We start from the raw sequence: 17,498 nt of genomic DNA on the forward strand, positions 1-17,498 counted from the left end.
GTGCTGCTTTGATTTTTATTAATATTTTATTTATAGGCATAATTATTTATTTTGAATAAAAGACAGATATATACATATATATATATATATATATATATACATATATATAAATAAAACAAGTCTTAGCTCTCCCATTTATTATGTACTATAGGATGTTAAATAGTTTCTTAATCTTTCAGTTTCCATTTCCTCCTCTATAAAACTGAGATTGCAAGTCCTGCTCTACCTATTGGAATTGTGTAAAAATAAATTAGGTGAAATTATGTATGTGAAAATACTTCATAAACTATAAACTATTTTACACAGCATTTTGGTATTTGTATTTTAGTAGATCAAGACTTCTGGTCTGGTGGTCATTGGCTGTCAGGATAGGAACTCAGTAGAACACATCTATGAATAGTAAGTTTAATTTTAAAAGAAAGGTGTTCTTAGTTCATAATTTCTAACCTCTATAATGTTTAGAAACAAAAAGTAGACCATAATTATACATTCTCCTTCGGCATCTGCAATTTACCACATCCTCATTAAGTGTTTTTTACCCTCTCTTTAAATACACCCCCTCAAAAATCTATGTGTATCTTGTGCCTAATTACATTAGTTTTAGGCAAAAACTTTTCATTTTGAAAAGTCCTAATCATTAGAAAATTTTTTCCTATAGTAAAACAAAATCTACACTCCAAAATTTCTACCTAGCACCCTAACTCTTCTCTGTGGTGTTATTAAGAATAGATAAAATCCCTTTTTTTCTACATCAACCTTAACATATCCAAAACATAATTTTTAAATTTCTTCTTCAAACAAGTTTCTCTTCTATCATGACACCATTCACACATCTTTATTTTTCTTTCACTCTTCCCCTTCTCTGACCATCTCCCTGAGATGTAACAATCACTGAAGTCCAGTAAGTGCTACTTTCAAAAGATAATCTAAATGTAATCATTTCTCATAAACTCTACAACCACCACCTCGATCTCTCTCATCTCACCTGGACAGTCACAACTGTCTCCTGGTTGTTTTTATTCTTTCCAGTCTCGCCCTCTTAGAGCTCTTCTCAACACAGTAGCCAAATTGGCTTTTTTAATACCCTACAATGGCTTTTCTTTGCACTTAAAACCCCAAATCCTTATGTTGCCTCTAAAGCCCTACATGACCTGGTCCCACTTGCTGTCGACCTCCTCACTCATTCTCTACCAAATTTCACTCGCTCCAGCCAAACTCACCTCCTTGCTGCTCTTTGAACCCACTAGCTTCATACGCATCATAGTGTCATTATACTGACTTCTTTCTGCATAGAGCATACTTGGGTATCTTTGCATGGTTCACTTCTCATCACTTAGGTCTCTGTTCAAACACCACCACCTGCCATGGATTGAATGTTTGTGGTCTTCCAAAATTCACATGTTGAAATCCTAACACCCAAGGTGACATTATTAGGAGATGGGGCCTTTGGGCATCTCTGCCCTCATAAATGGGATTTAGTGCCCCTATAAAAGCCACTTGAGAAAGCTCCCTTTCCCTTCCTGCCATGTGAGGTCACTGTGAGAAGATGACCATCCATGAGCAAGTAGGCCCTCACCAGATACTGAATCTGTCAGAGCGTTGATTTTTGACTTCCCAGGCTCCCAAACTGTGAGAAATAAATTTCTGGTGTTTATAAGTCACCTTGTCTATGGTACTTAGGTTAGAACAACCCAAAGTAAGACACCACCCCAGCATGCTTTCACCATCCAGTTGACAGCAGCTACACACATCCTTCACTGTCTCGATTATTTTTATAACATTGACTAATGTCTAAAATTTTATATTTATATTGTTTGTTTATTAGCTCTTACCCATTCTAGAATACAATCTTAAAAGGGCAGGAATAATATTTATCTTGTTTGTTATTTTATGTTAAGTAGTTCCTATGAGATGCTATTGTGCAGAAAGTGTTAACATAGCAGGCCTGAGACTGCCATACTTTGAAATGACTGCTTGAATGGTTGATGGGGCTGGCATCAGGGAACTTAAAAAGAGTAACCAAGTTCCTATACTCATATAAAACTTCCTCTAAGTGATTGCGCCTAGATTGTTTGTACAAATAATTCAGCTTACATTGGACGCCTGCTTTCCTCTTGGGAGTTTAGAGTTTTGGTCCTTGCTAAGCAGAGGGCACCTATGTGACCAGTCCCCCAAAAAACTCTGGGCACCAAGTCTCTAATGAGCTTCTTTAATTCACAACATTTCATACATGTTGTCATAATTTGATGCTGGTGGAATTAAGCACATTCTATTTGAGTCCACTAGGAGTTGTTTCTTGGAAGCTTGTACCTGGTTTCTTGTGGACTTTGTTTTATCCCATGTGCCTTTTTCTTTTTGTTAATTTTTCTTCATATTCTTTCTCTGTAATTAATATTAGCCATGAGTACAACTATATGCCGAACCCTTTTGGTCCTCCTATAAAATCACTGAACCTGAAGGTAGTCTTGGGGACCATGGACAAAGCAACCAGGAAACTTACCTGGTCTCCCCAGTTGAAAATAATCTAATAGAACAGCACATAAAGAAATTCCATGACATGGTGATAACTCCAATATGAAAATAATGCCAGTCATTCTCTGAAATCCGTTACCCCTGTCATGGAATTGACTTATTACTTACGTGACTGGCCTGTAGATCTCCTTAACACCAATGAACTGAAGTTGTTCCATAATGTCTGGGATACTTGCACATCGAGTAAGATTAATTCTTGGGTAATAAAGAAGGTATGAGAGACACATTTCATTCCTGGTGCTTAGTCCTCCCTGAAAACGGAGATGTTTTACTTAGAAAAGTATATAGCACACAAGCCATCAATGTCATATAGGTCCTTCCAATATTGAAATGTAATAAATCTTGAAGCTGAAAAATAACAATCTAAATGACAATTTAGTTTTTTAAAAGGTAGTGACACATTTTAAAACTAATAGAATTATTTCCATCTCTTTAAAAGTTGCCTTTCTTAAATAACCGACTAATTGTCTTAAAGTTCCGTTTACATGATGTACACATCTCACCACAATGAACATTTCAAAGGATTATGGGGATGTTTGTTTACAATGATGCCAGTCAGTCAGTGTGATGAATCTTTGACTGATTGCACTGAATTTTCTATAATCTCATTTTCATGTCTATAAACATCAGCTGCTGCATACCACAGGAGACACAGATTTTACATTTTGAATTTAGGTAGTAAATTATCTATGAACATTTTTAAAAAGATCAAAGATACTCAGAAGAAGAGAATCTAGAGTTGCTACAACATATTATTTACAATGTCCAATGTTTGTCCAAAAGTTATTAAACATGAAAAGAAACAAGAAACTATGAGATGTATTTGGGAAAAAGAAGTCAGTAGAAACTGATTATGAGACAATACAGATGCTGGAGTTAGTAAAAACTTAAAAGCAGGTTTAAAGAGTTAAAAAAAAGATGTTCAAGTAATTAAAGGCAAATACATTAAAAATGAGTGAACAAACAGGGAATGGCATCAGAGAAAACATAAAAAGAACCAAACAGAAATTCTAGAGTTGAAAAGTACTGTAATTGATTTAAAAATTGACAGCAAATTTGAGATGGAAGAGGAAAGAATCAGTGAACTTTAAGATAGATCAATAGAAGTTTTCCAATCCAAAAATCAGCAAGAAGAAAAAACAAACAAAGAAAACCTAAGAAAAAAGGTGAAAATTCCTCAGAGACATGTGGGATAATATTCCAACATACATGTAATTGGAGTTCCAGAATGAAAAAGAAGAGAGAAAAGAGTAGAAATGATATTTGAAAAAATAATGGCTGAAATCTTCCCAAATTTAGTAAAAAACATGAATTTACAGATGCCAGGAGCTCAGCAAATACCACAAATAAATGTGAAAAGAGCCATACTTATACACATCGTAGTCATATTGCTGAGAGCCAAAGATGAAAAGGAAAATCTTCAAAGCAGCAAGAGAAAAAGAACATATCACAGATGGGAGAACAATAACACAATTGACAGCTGAAATTTCATCATAAACGAGTGAAGTAACCAAAATATATTGGAATTACGTATTCAAGTTCTGCAGGGAAAAAGAAATTAACCAAGAATTCTGTACCCAACATATCACCTATCCTTCAAACATGAAGGTGAAAAACTTAATATTATTGTCCCTGGTTGTAAATTAATGTTGTGGCTAATATGAAAGACTTTACAAACTATAAAAACATGATGTCTTACACTTAATGAGTAAGGCAGAGTTGGGCAAAGGGAGAGCACCAAAATATACTAAAATAATAATTTATTACATATTTAGTGAAATATTTCATGCAAACAAAATTATGTATAAGGCAAGAGAAAAATAAAGCTAACACCAGTGCTTTGACTACGCTGTGTGCTCATGTTCAATTATCTTCCCCATCCTAACCGAAGATGATGATTATCTTCATATTTTGTTTATCATTCTATTGCTTTTCATCACACTTTACATTTAGTTTATTGATGTATGTAGCCTTAAATAATATACTGTTTAATTCTTCATGTTCTTAAGTTTTGGATACATAATATCATAATTACATACTGTCTGCTGCAAGTTTGCTCTATTAAATCAATATGTTCTTCAGATACATCATGTTAATACGTGAATTGCTTTAGTTCATTAATTTCATAACTATATACTATTCATATATTATATGGACATATTATATGTATTTGTTTTCCTTTCGATAAATAATTGAGCTGTTCCCAGTTTTTTATTCCTGTGTTGTTACATGTTACTATCAATATTTTATGTTTCTCTCCTGGAACATTTCCTGCAAACATAATCTCAAGGTTAAATCTACATAGGAATGGATCTGGGTAGAGCATATATCAATCCCCAACTTTACTAGAGAATGCCATGTTTTACCCCTGAAGTGGTTTTATAAATTTACATTCAGCATTGCCAAACTGGTGGGTATAAAATAGCTCATTCTGGTTTACATTCGCATGACTGTGATTTCAAATGAAATTGAGGGTTCTTTAATGTGTTTATTATCTGTTTGGGTTTTCATTTCTATAAAATGTTTTTTATATTTTGCTTTTTTCTATTGTGTGTTTGTGTTATGTAACTGATTTATGAAATTTCTTTTAATAAACACTGGATAGTGATGCTGTATTAACCTATATATTGCAAATATTTTTTTCAGTTTAAGATTTCTTTTCACTTAATCATGTTTTTTGTTACCAAAAGCTTTAATGTGCTCAAATTCATCAATCTTTTAATGCACAGTTTGTGCTTTTTATGTTTTGTTAAGAAGTTCTTACCTACTACAAAATCATGAAGATATGTATTTTTCTCCTAAAGGTTTTAAAATTTTGCTCTTCACATTTAATACTTAATCTACTGAGGACTGATTTTCTGTGTATTGTACAAGATAAAGACATAATTTTATTTTTGTCATTTAGATACCTAATTGTCTCTGTGTTCTTTAATAAATGTCTATCCTTTTTCACTTATCTGAATGCCATGTCTATCCTAAACCAAGTTTCCATGTAGTGGATTTGTAGGTCTTGTTTCTGGGATTCCCTACTCAGTTCCACTGTTCTAACTCTGGACCCAAAGCACAATATTAATAACCATAGCTTTAAAATAAGCCTTCATCTCCAGTAGTTTGTTGCTCATTTTGTTCTTTTTAGTAGTGTCCTGCCTATTATTAACATGTGCTCTTCTGTGTAGATTTTAGAATCAATTTGCTCTGTATAAAAGCTAAAACTATAAATTTTTACAAAATAAAATAAAAAATAGAGGAGAAAATCTTTGCAGCTATGCGAAGATTTCTTAATTAGGATACCAGAATCCCAAATCATAAAAGCTCTCTGAATTTTTTACTGGAATTACATCAAATTCATAGACAAATCTAAACAGAAGAATTATTTTTATTTTACTGAGTCTTTCTACCCATGAACACAGTATCTCTTAACAATGTGTTTTGCCTCTTTGCTTCTTCTTCTTTTCTGATCCTCATTTTTTTTCCCCAGTACAACGTTGAATAGAAATAGTGATAATAAATATCCTGTTCTTCTTCCTGATTTTTAAGGACTACTTCTAATACTTCATTTAGTTTGATATTTGCTATAAATTTTTCAAAGCCAATTTTTATCTGGTTAAGACAACTCTCTCCTATTCCTGGTTTGCTAAACGTCCTTCTTCCACGAAAATGACTGACATAAATTTTATGAATGCTTTTTCTGCCCCAATTGAATTGATCATATACCCTTTTCCTTCAATCTCTTGACTGAAGCATGGTATTAATACATTTTCTAATTTAAACCAATTTGCCATTATTAGTTACACCCAAATTGGTCCTAACATTATATGTTTATATAATGCAGGATTTGGTCTGTCAATACTTTGTCAAAGATATTTCCATCAGGTACATATTGTTGACCTCTCTCATACTACCATTATCAAATTCTAATATTAAGATTATGCTAATTTCATAAAATCAGTTGGTGGGAGATGTGTTCCCTGGAAGATATAAGTAAGGCATGGATGATCTGTTTCTTGGATGTTTGGCAGAACTCCCCAGTAAATCTGTTGGGATGAGATTTCTCTTTGGGTCAGAAGGCTCTAAGGTCATGTAATTCATTCTTCCTTTTGAAGTTGATTCATCTAAGTCCAGAGTCATGTAAATGGTCTCTAGTGACCACAGTTATTTTATTAATAATATTTGATGAGGAAAAAAGAAAATATTAACATAGTGTCATTAGTTAATCTGATTAAAATGCTACAACTGCTCTGACTTGACTTTTATGATGTTTCATGTTCAATACAGTCAGGAATTTTGCTTCCCAGTGAGAAAGCTTTTTAGTTTTTTTCTTCTAAAATCAAAGTTTATTCCTCTCTCTCCACAAATGAACTTTAAGAATAATAAAAATTTTCTTACCCAAGTCATCCGGGCTCTATCTTTTGTGTTGTAGCGACACTCAGTAATTAGATTATCTCCCTAAAACATAAAAGTAAGAGCTTCAGATTGGAGTTTTATGCTGTTTTATTAATCTAATACATTTGTAGGCCAACAGTTTAATTTGCTATATGAAGGGATGCATTAAGTAATTTGATTCAGGAGAAGACCCCTGATCTATTAAATTCTAGAATTGCTAGTACAATAAGCAAACAAACAAACAACTAAGATTCTCTGTGTTTAGGCTAGAGTCCATCATGTTCTAACTGCATGACCTTAGACAAGGAAATGAACATTCTGGGCACAATTTATTCCTCTGAAAAATAATGATAAAAATAGCACTTATTTTGCACAGCTGTTATGAAGGTATTAAATCACAAAACACATATTTAATCGTTAGTAGAGATGAGACACTTCATAAATGTTAGCCATAGATAACTAGTTATTGTGATTATTTCGTTATTTACCTTATCTTCTCTATAGCTCTTTAGTCATGTCTTTATTTCCTTACATTAGCATTATGAGGCAAATTAATAATAATTTATTGTTCCAGTGTTTTCCAACCTTTTGGACAATTCACAACACATAGAAAATAATGTTTCTTGGGTTTCCGCTCAGATAAGTGGACAGGCTATTCATGGACCAGACGCAGCTAGCTCTAGGTGCTGGTCTTCAGATTTGCCCTCCCCAACCCACTACTCAGAGGGCCCAGGAATCAGTATCTCAACAAACTTATACCCTATTCACAGCACACCAATTGGGAAACTGAGATAACACAATAAAACTGGTTGGAAAGTCCAGAGACAAGACAACACAATAAAAGAGAGTAAAGAATCTCAAAAAGAGCAATGTTTCTCAAACTTCATCTTTCTATTCTCAGGGTGTATCAAGGAATTTTTGCATGTAGAAAAGATATTGCAGTTATTCTCATTTCATAAATAACATAAGAATTGGACTTTTAAGAATGAAATAAGGGTATGAAATTGTATGACTATTGACCTTGATGGTCACTGGATAAAAAATTTGACAAAGTGAAGCATCATAAAAAAACAATTTTAAAGCCTTCATTATTGTGAGGCATGAGATTCTCTTCCAAGTCCTTCCACCCCAAGTATTGTAAGTTGATTGCATAGCACAGTGTAATTAACTATGTCCTAATACCTTTGTCAAATGAAAGAATTATCTTTATATCCATTTTACTGAAATGAAACTTTCAAAAAAATACCCCATGGTATAAGGAAACCTCTGCTTTTACCATTACCATAATTGCAGCCAAAAGGTTGTTAACTGGGGAGGCAAGTAAGAAAAGAGCAATAATAGTGCTCAGAACCCGATTTTTATTTTCTTTAAATTAACAACTTGAAGTGCCCCTGGGAATAAAAAGAAAAATGAGTTTTGATTTTGGAAAACAGATCAAATACATTCCATCTGGGTTGTGCAACACCCATGGTGGGTGGCTTCAAGAACAGGAGGACTAGAATACTAGTGATGAGCAATTCATTTCACCACTAGAAACTTTGCTAATTCTCAGCAGATGTATGTCTCATGACTTACATAACATTCAGTGAAAAACAACAAAACATGCATACTGGTAAGATTGTTTGTTCTTCCTTTAGATATTGAAACTCCTGGAAATTGAAATCAAAATCGTCATCATAAGCAAGCAATCTCATTTCCTCCCCTTTGCGAAAATGACGTAGCCTGATGCCTCTGCCAGCCAGGTGAGCATGGAGGAGGACAGCGAACACATGGATTCCACTTGGCTTTTCAGCTTCCAGAGCCTGCAGGGGACAAAGTGGAAGACTCACTGAGCCCAAATAAGTGCATGTTCAGACAATTCACATTCAAAGAGACTTGGGGGGACAGTTGAGAAGAAAAGTGAAAGCAATTTAAGTGAATGCATGAGCCACCAAACATTGTGAATTTGGATTTTTCATGACTTATTCCTAGCATATTTTCTTTGTGAAGCAACATTTGCTGGAGAAAAGAAAGGGAACTAATGATGACCAAGGACCTACCAGACCATTCCTAAATGTTATCTTTCTTTTTCCTTCTTTTAAAGGGTAAAGAAGCAGTCAAAGCTCCTGGCAAAAAGATTCCAGTGTGTTAGTAATCTGCAAATTGAAACACTTTAAAGAATAAATTATTCCCACTTTTCCAGATTAAAAAAAACACAACCAAGTGGGAAAGTGGAATTAAGTGAATTGGCCATGGTCCTACAGCTAGTAAATAAATCATGGCAATTTGAATCGTGGTCTACATAACTCAGAAGAGCATAATCTTTCCAGTTCACCAGCCTACCGTACTATCCACAAGCACACCAATGTCCTAATTCATAAAGAATATGATACTGTCTACAACCACGCCGTCTCTTAATTCATAAAGAATATGATCCATGTTGAAATACTTTCATTCAAGAGAAAATAACTGTAAATGGAAGCAGCCATTGTTAAATACTTACATATGGTTTCCTTTTACCCAATCTGTATTTTGACATTAGTTATTCCTGCTCTTCCATTAAAGAAGGGACAGAAATTAAGAGAGAAAACGAGAAAAAATTAAAAATGAATAATGAAGAAAAAACTGTAATAGAGATGAAAGGAAAGTTGAGGAAGGAAACCTACACAAACAAAGGTAGAAATTGTAAAAGATAAAGTGTCCAGTATGAAACAAAGGAGGAAGGACTAGGAAGGGAAACACACTGGAAGTCATTCTTGCCTTCAGAATTCTACATCTACAGCCTTCAAGATTTAAAAAAGTAACCAATGGGCTTGCTAAAATTTTAAATGATGGTTTTACAGTGTGACAACAATAAAAATAATTCATACTAAATACACACGAAATTTAAAAAAATGTGTTTAGAAAAACACAGTTTTCTAAGAGCATTGATTAATCTATAAAGAATAGCATGCAGATTGAGATGCAGTGTACCTCTTCCAGGCATTCCAGAGTGCAGTGACCCTCTGACCGGAACTCAGGCATGCCTGGAGGGATGGTATGGAAGAGGCTCACCCAGAGGCCAGCCTCGATCACCCCAGCATCGAATTTCCTTATGTCTGTTGTATGAAATAACCTCAGTCCAGAATTATCTATTAAGCCTGAAACAAGAGCATATAATCAGTTTGTATTCTTAAAAAACACACACAAAAAACCCTATATTCAGTTAAAATGGGTTCATTAACATTCCTAAAAATATCACAAGGGAAAGGAATACAAACAAGCAAGCATTAATGGAAGACAACATTCAGCTTCACAAATGAGAATTAAAAGACAAGTCGCCATATTTTCTGCAACCATTTTTTACTCACACAGCATATAATGGGAGAAATGTTTGTGTTATCTAGCTGATATATACCACAATTATCTAACATGAAGACAGAATGAAAATCCTAAAGCTATTCACTAGAATGTAGTGAATTCAATAAAAGCTTTATTTTATATTGTTTTGAGGTGAAGTTCAGTAACATTTACATAGAGGTAAAACCCCCTTGTCTAGACACCATCTGCAGATGTAGAAAACTACTAATAATTAAATTTCATTATTATCTGTTACCATTCTTTCAACTGTTCAAGAGTTATTTAATCAACAATTATTAAGAATCTATTATCTGAAAAGCACTACAATAGTCATTGTGAGATGATGGATGGATAAGATACATTCCTTCTTGTGACATTTTTGTAAGGAGGGAAAGTATGACTCTAAAGCTTCATAAATCTGTTCCACTAACTTTGAAATTGACTCTTTTCTGCAGTGGTGACTTACCTATTGATGACTACCAAATTGACCTTTGGATCAATCAGCATGTATATAATTTTATATTAATTGGTGTGATTATTTTATTGTTTCTCTTTCCCACTACACTATAATTTTCATGAGGGCATAAAGTGCCTGTTTTTCACAAATATTATATCGTTAAGCACAGACACAGCGCATAGTTGGCACTCAGTATTTGCTGAATAATTGCATGAATCAATGTAAAATAATAACTTTGAGTTGCTTCTGTTGATAATTTCATACTGAATCTTTCAATGTGGGGTTTTGAATATTATATAAGTAAATTCGGAAATCCAATGTAAATACCCTCTTCATTAACCATATTACACAGTGTCACTGCATAAGTATCTCTTGAGTATATTTATGGTTGCTTATCACATAACAAAATATTTAATGTTTTCTAGTATGATAAACAGTCATTTTTCATAAATATAGTTAGAAAAAATCATTTCCTAAGCACCATGTATTTGGGATTAATTTATATCACAAAGGGAAAAAGTCTATTCTTCGACTTCCTGGTAAATAGTCTGTATATGCTTTAAGATTAGTGACCTCAAGGTCCATTTGTCTAATTCAGCACTGGTGAATGATACTTGTCCCAGTGTAATTATTTGCAGTATCCTCTTTTACTCTAAAAATACCCTAATTTAGATCACAAACATGTAGGTTAATTTTTTCTAACATTGGATGCTATTTTATTTCAACTGTAAGACAGAAGTTATAAAACGATTTAAAAATCATAGGTAGAACATATGCAGAATAAGCTCACCTTCCTCATAAGTTGGATTGTCATAATGAACTTCTAGGAGCACATAACGAGGATCTAACGGAGTGCCGAGGGATAGTCCAACATGAGGTGGGTAGGAAAAACCCTAAATAAGGAAATTTGTATGAGGCAGTGTCCTACGAAAGACCTTGAAAGCTCTGCTCCACTCAGAGTCCAATCATTCTCAAAGATATTTCAATATTCTGGAAGTCCATTAATCTAGAGTTGATAAAATAAAATGGCTTAAGGAAGAAAGAACTTCCTGTGGAAAGAAAAATAAGCCATCTTCATATCAAAAATAGTGTATAGAGCTCTACTTATAAGTATTAGAATCATAGAGAAAAAACATGACCAGTTAATTGTTACATCTCAGTAATCGTTAGCCCCACCTCTCCACCTATGGCCCAGGCAAAAATAACAGTCTCGCAGGTGAGGAACGCGTCGGGCATGTTAGGGTGGTAGCACTCGTGGCCATAGTCCAAAACGCTGTCGTTAAAATTGCTGCTGCACTGATAGAGCAGGATGTGATGGACCAGACTCTCGTGGCCTCTCTGTATCACTGGCTCAACCTAAACAAGCACAAATAAGAAGGATGTGATAAATTAAATCACCCTATAACACCCCACCATAAGTATGAAACTAACATAAATGATTATCAGTTTCTCAAAGGAATAGTTTTCTCAATTATGCAAAGGTTATGTGGTTCGAGTATAATTTGTTCTGGAGATGATGACAATGATGATGACGATTAGCACAACAATGGAAACAACAAAGACGAGATAACCATTTTCTACAAGAATCACAGGACTTTACTAATACGTGGTTGTATTTTTAATTCTTTTTTGTTATACCTATCATTCTGCACACCAGCTGTTTCAAAACTTGCTAGCTCTCTTCCAGGCTTCACTTTTCCCTTGTTCCCCTTCCCTCCTTTTTTTTTTTAAACGTAGAAAAAAAAAAATTAAGGCCATAGGCATAACTCCCTCAGCCTCTCACTCTTCCACCTCAAAATGTTAGACTTACTAATCCCTACCGGAAATGACAGATGATGTCTCATTCACCTATCTGTCTAAGATCTATCTATCTATCACCTACCTATCTATCATCTATCCATTTATTATTTATCTGTCTATCTACCTATTTTCTATCTTATGTTGAGCATTGTGCTGGGCACAAAACAGGGCTCAATAGGAATATTTTTATCTTAGTCATTAAAATCAAATTCTAGTAAGAATTTTCATATTAGAATTTGGTAGAGAAAAAAAAACAAAAACATTGCAGTGATGTGCTCCTATGACATCGTTCAAATTAGGAAAGGGAAAGTAGAAACAAGTGAAACTAGAATAAGTGGTGAAGGTAGTCCTAATATTGAAAGCACAAACCACGTGAGCATGCTCCTTCCGTTGGCCTTTCCGTAGGTTCCCTTCATAACACTTGCCCACTTCAATCCAGGAACTCAGAATGAACTGAGCACATCCTAACATCCCAAGGAACCTCATATCCAGAGGAAATGCACGAGCCCTATACTTAGCCCAGTTGGGCTATAGCTGTTGCCATCAGTTACACTGTTCTTTGAATTTTCTGTTCATCTGTCAAAGACGCCCTGGTGTGTCTCTAAATTTCCAAGAGTTTACGAGTAGCTGGCTGTCTTAGAGCTCATGCACACTTCCGCTTTTAGCCCTAACTACTCAAATGCAGGTAATGCGTTTTGAAACGCTTGTTTGTTCTCTGATTCACACAAGCACATAAAGAGGAAGTATTTTCAGCTATTTGCTCCCAAGGCTTTCCATTTTGATTTTCTACATCATTTTTTTTTTTCAAATACGAAAATTTAAGCAGCAAAATTGGACAATGGTGCGTAGTAGGTAGAGAATTGAATAGGCAGTCAGGGGTTCGGGTTTTGAACTCCAGCTTTCTTTTGTGTTGCTCAGTGAGTCACGCCTTATCTACCATATGTAATTTTTAACATCACATTCACATAAATGACATTGTACATGGCCTTGTCTGTACTTGTCTTGTCTCTGAAACATTGTGCTCCTTGAAGGCAGAAACTATTTTCTATTTTATCTTGGAAATAAATGATATTATTCAAGCATGGCTGCATAACATACAAAGAGTACACAAAAGGATAACCCAGGATTTCTATTAGATTTTAGTTTCCACATCTAGTTTGAGCTTTCTTGTGAGACTTGATTTATTTGGGTACCTCAGTACTCGCAGGGGGATAGGGTACTGCTAAAATGTCCACAGTAAAACATGTAGGCACATGTGAGATTTTTTGCTAAGTGCCTTATACGTTCAGGCAGAACCTTTCGGTTATACTGAGCTCTACAAGGTAGGCCCTGAAAAGGAGCTGTTAGGGCAAACAACAGTTGACTGTTGCCAAGGCAGCTAGAGAAATTAGTGGCCTTCAATGAGGCATAGCAAGAGAAACCTGAGTGTACACGTGCAGCTGTGAGCCTGAGTGGTTCCTGCCATTAAGAAGTTTCAAATAAATTTCATAAAACAACTGAAACCAACACCAAGCTTCTAAACTACCAATACATTCTAGGAATAATAATAGTAATTTCTGCCTTTTCTTCACCACTTACTCTCTGCCAGCCACTGTATTAGTCATGACACAATTCATTTAATATTTACAACAAACCAGGCTGGTCTGACCCCAAAGTCAGTACCCCTTACTGCAGTGCATTATTGCAGGAAGGCATGTTGGAGATGCACCAAGGACCCTGGACGTTGCTGCCAGTGATAAAGAGGATGAAAGGCTTCAATAAGGTGAGCAGTTGACAGATGACAGCAAGAAGGGTGATGACACCGTGGAGCTAATGCCAGAAGGTGTTTCTGGAGCCACTCATAAGAATCACCACACATCACTGCCATCAAAGCAGCGATGCCAAACCGGGAGCTTTATGCCTGGTAGGTGGAATGGGGGTCTCTTGCCCTCCTTGCCCACCCCAGACCAAGCCCTCTTTGATCCGTAGGGAGAGGAGACAGATCCATGGCTTTTCAATGTGTACTTTTCTAAGGAGGGCAAATGATAAGGAAAGAAACCTGGTGAAAGCTTCAAGGAAAATTAAATTGTAATCTGACCTCCAGATTACAAATTGAGGGTACAGCCTAGAAAATTTCCTAAGAAAAAATACATTCATAAGACAACATGGAAACTTTCTTCACATAAACCTAGACACTGAACAGAGGAGAAAATAAGAAAGCTTGAAAGAAGCCATTCCTTGGCAAAATAGAAAGTGTGAGAGATAAAAAGGACAAAGAAGGAAAGTGCCTGAGAATTATAGGTAAGGATAACTACTGAATTAAGGGGCCACTAATATGGAAGAGAAAAAATATGGGCTATCAAACTCCTGAAGAATAGGAGAATGTCTGGAGAAGGAATTTTAAGGTGACCATTGGAATAATTAAGTGAGACACCAACGGTATTTCTGTGGGTGGGCATAACCAGTTTAGTGCAGAGTACCAGTTCCACAGAATGGGAGCACTTTAATCGGAGTGAGTCAAGGCCATTGGCTCACGGTGCCTCACGGGATAAAAATTCCCACAAAGCTTCCTGCTGCTTACAGAGCTGAGGGATGCCAGTGCATTGCTACCAATTTCCAAATGACAGCTGCTCATTATCATCTGCTTCCTCAACCAGTTCCACAAACATTTGAAGCAGTCATAGCACTTGTGTTTTATACCCTACTGTAATATTCTCCTTTAGCCCAAGTAAGGCTGTGGCAGAGATTAGAGAAGGAAAGTGAGGCACACAAGTGCTCCATGGTACAGCCTACTCATTGGTTGTAGGCAAGTGTTAAACACTGCTTTTTCCGGCATATGGGAAAAAAGACCTCCTTTTGCACCATTGTGTTGTTTAAAACAATGGTGAAGTTATACATTTTTGTATTAAAATATTTCTGAGACAAATAAGGTTGTAATGAATCAATGCTATAAAGAACAGCACTTAATACCGTGTTTCCCCAAAAATAAGACCTAACCGGAAAATAATCCCTAGCATGATTTTTTCAGGATGCTCGTAACGTAAAATAAGCCCTACTGTATTTCCCTAAAAACAAGACCGGGTCTTATATTAATTTTTGCTCCAAAAGACGCATTAGGGTTTATTTTATATTATGAGCATCCTGAAAAATCATGCTACGGCTTATTTTCCAGTTAGGTTTTATTTTCAGGGAAACACGGTGTGGACGCCCTATTTTGGTTACTTCACATATGTTATATTATTATCACAATCAAAATGGGAATGCCAAAATTTGCCTCAGTTGAAAAAAAATATTAAACTTATGGAAATCGTCAAAGAAGGTATGGCAGCATAAAGTATACAAATATAAATAGATTGGTATTTCTGAGACTATAATGAACATTGAATTTAATTTTTGTTTTAGGCTGGCTATATGATTGCAGAATAAATAAATAAAAGGCATATAAAGTAGTGCATATGGAAGTGGGTGGAAATGACACAAATATCTGATGACATATTGAACTGTGTTATTGATCACTGAGTTCATGTACATAGGCGGGATTCACAGACCCTGCACACCCACCTTCATATGTAATAGACACCAGGCAAGGATGGCTTGGTAGCACTTTGCTTCCACTGCAAACCTTTGAGAATCTGTGCATACTTTCTAATCAGCTCTCAGGAAATGACTCAATTATTTTGATGAGAGAGGATCAAATGTCTATCCACTCGAGCTGTATTTGGCAGTTGGGCATAGGGCAGTTGGGGGTAGAACTTAATGCAAAGGACTAAATGATTGAAAAATCTTAAACGTCAGCAATCTATTCCACATATTCAGTTTTTAAAAGTATATAACAATTATACAAAGTAATGAAATGATCCAAAGAATCCCACTTGGTGTTCACCTTATTTTAGTTGGGATAGAATATGACAGGGATGAGATAGAAAACACTTCTAAGTGTCTCAAAAATCCTTAGAACTTAGAACCAAAGCACGATTTCAGAACCAGAGGTAAGAAAGCCTTAGGGGAAATGTATGCTGTCTTTCTGTGATTGGAGCTAGAGGATCCTTGAGAAAACTGTGCCAGCATCCTGGTCTCCTTTCACCAAAATCTACAATGAAACAGATTCAGTTCAGAAAGGACTTCTCCTGAACGCCAGTGAGCATTGGTAAACTTAAGAATCCACATTCTTTTGCATCCTTCAAACACCAATTACCTAAACAATAACACTTGCTGAAAGAAACGATTTTTGCTTAATTCCCCTGTACTGGGTTGAACAGTATCCCCCAAAATTCACGTCCACCCAGAACCTCAGAATGTGACCTTATTTGGAAATAGGGTTGTTGGCAGATGTAATTAGTTAAGATGAGGGTAGGTCCTATCTTAGGGTAGGTCCTAAATCCAATGACTAGTGTTTTTATAGAAGAGAAAGGAGAGGGAGACTCAGATTCAGACAAATAGGAGAAGATGGCCATGTGAAGATGGAAGCAGATGTTGGAGTCAAGCTGCCACAAGCCAAGAAAAGCCAGAAACCACCAGCAGCTGGAAGAGCCAAGGAAGCATTGTTTCCTAAAGCCTTCCGAGGGAGCATGGTCCTGCTGACACCTTGATTTGGGACTTTTGGCCTCCAAACCTGTGAGAGAATAAAATTCTGTTGTTTTAAGCTACCCAGCTTGTGGTCACTTATGATACTCTAGAAAGCTAATACAGCCCTCACCCTCAGGTTTTTTTGTTTTTTTGTGTTTTTTTTTTAATCATAAACTAACAATTTGCTGATCTGTACATTCTATACCTAGGTAATTGTCCCTACATTTGTTTGTGACCTGAACTTATCACCAATATACATGTTTCCCCTTACATGCTTGAGGTTAATTAGGTTCCATTATCCTTAACTAAATACTTGTGCATCTTGTTTTAGTTTTTATTTTGGGGGGTGATAAAAAAGGGGGGAAAATCCCTTCTTGACTTGTCTAAGTGTACTGAGCTCAGTATGAGAGAAACAGGCGGCTATTAGAGCTCTTCTGAGTAACTTCCCTATACTTATTCTTCC

At 35.5% G+C, this 17,498-nt stretch overlaps 1 protein-coding gene across 2 annotated transcripts in view; it reads right to left on the minus strand.

The window, feature by feature from the left end:
- Nucleotides 1–17,498, minus strand: part of MOXD1 (monooxygenase DBH like 1) — an 83,300-nt gene that overhangs the window by 14,692 nt on the left and 51,110 nt on the right. For both annotated transcript variants that reach the window (XM_019729372.2, XM_019729371.2), the window contains exons 5-10: nt 11,867–12,046; nt 11,481–11,583; nt 9,868–10,034; nt 8,526–8,717; nt 6,919–6,978; nt 2,641–2,783 (exon numbers count right to left, since the gene is read on the minus strand). In XM_019729372.2, the coding sequence (XP_019584931.2) occupies nt 2,641–2,783; nt 6,919–6,978; nt 8,526–8,717; nt 9,868–10,034; nt 11,481–11,583; nt 11,867–12,046 (845 nt within the window). The remainder of the gene's footprint in view (nt 1–2,640; nt 2,784–6,918; nt 6,979–8,525; nt 8,718–9,867; nt 10,035–11,480; nt 11,584–11,866; nt 12,047–17,498) is intronic.

This window comes from Rhinolophus sinicus, linkage group LG05 (assembly GCF_036562045.2).
Source record: "Rhinolophus sinicus isolate RSC01 linkage group LG05, ASM3656204v1, whole genome shotgun sequence".
NCBI classification, from domain to species: domain Eukaryota; kingdom Metazoa; phylum Chordata; class Mammalia; order Chiroptera; family Rhinolophidae; genus Rhinolophus; species Rhinolophus sinicus.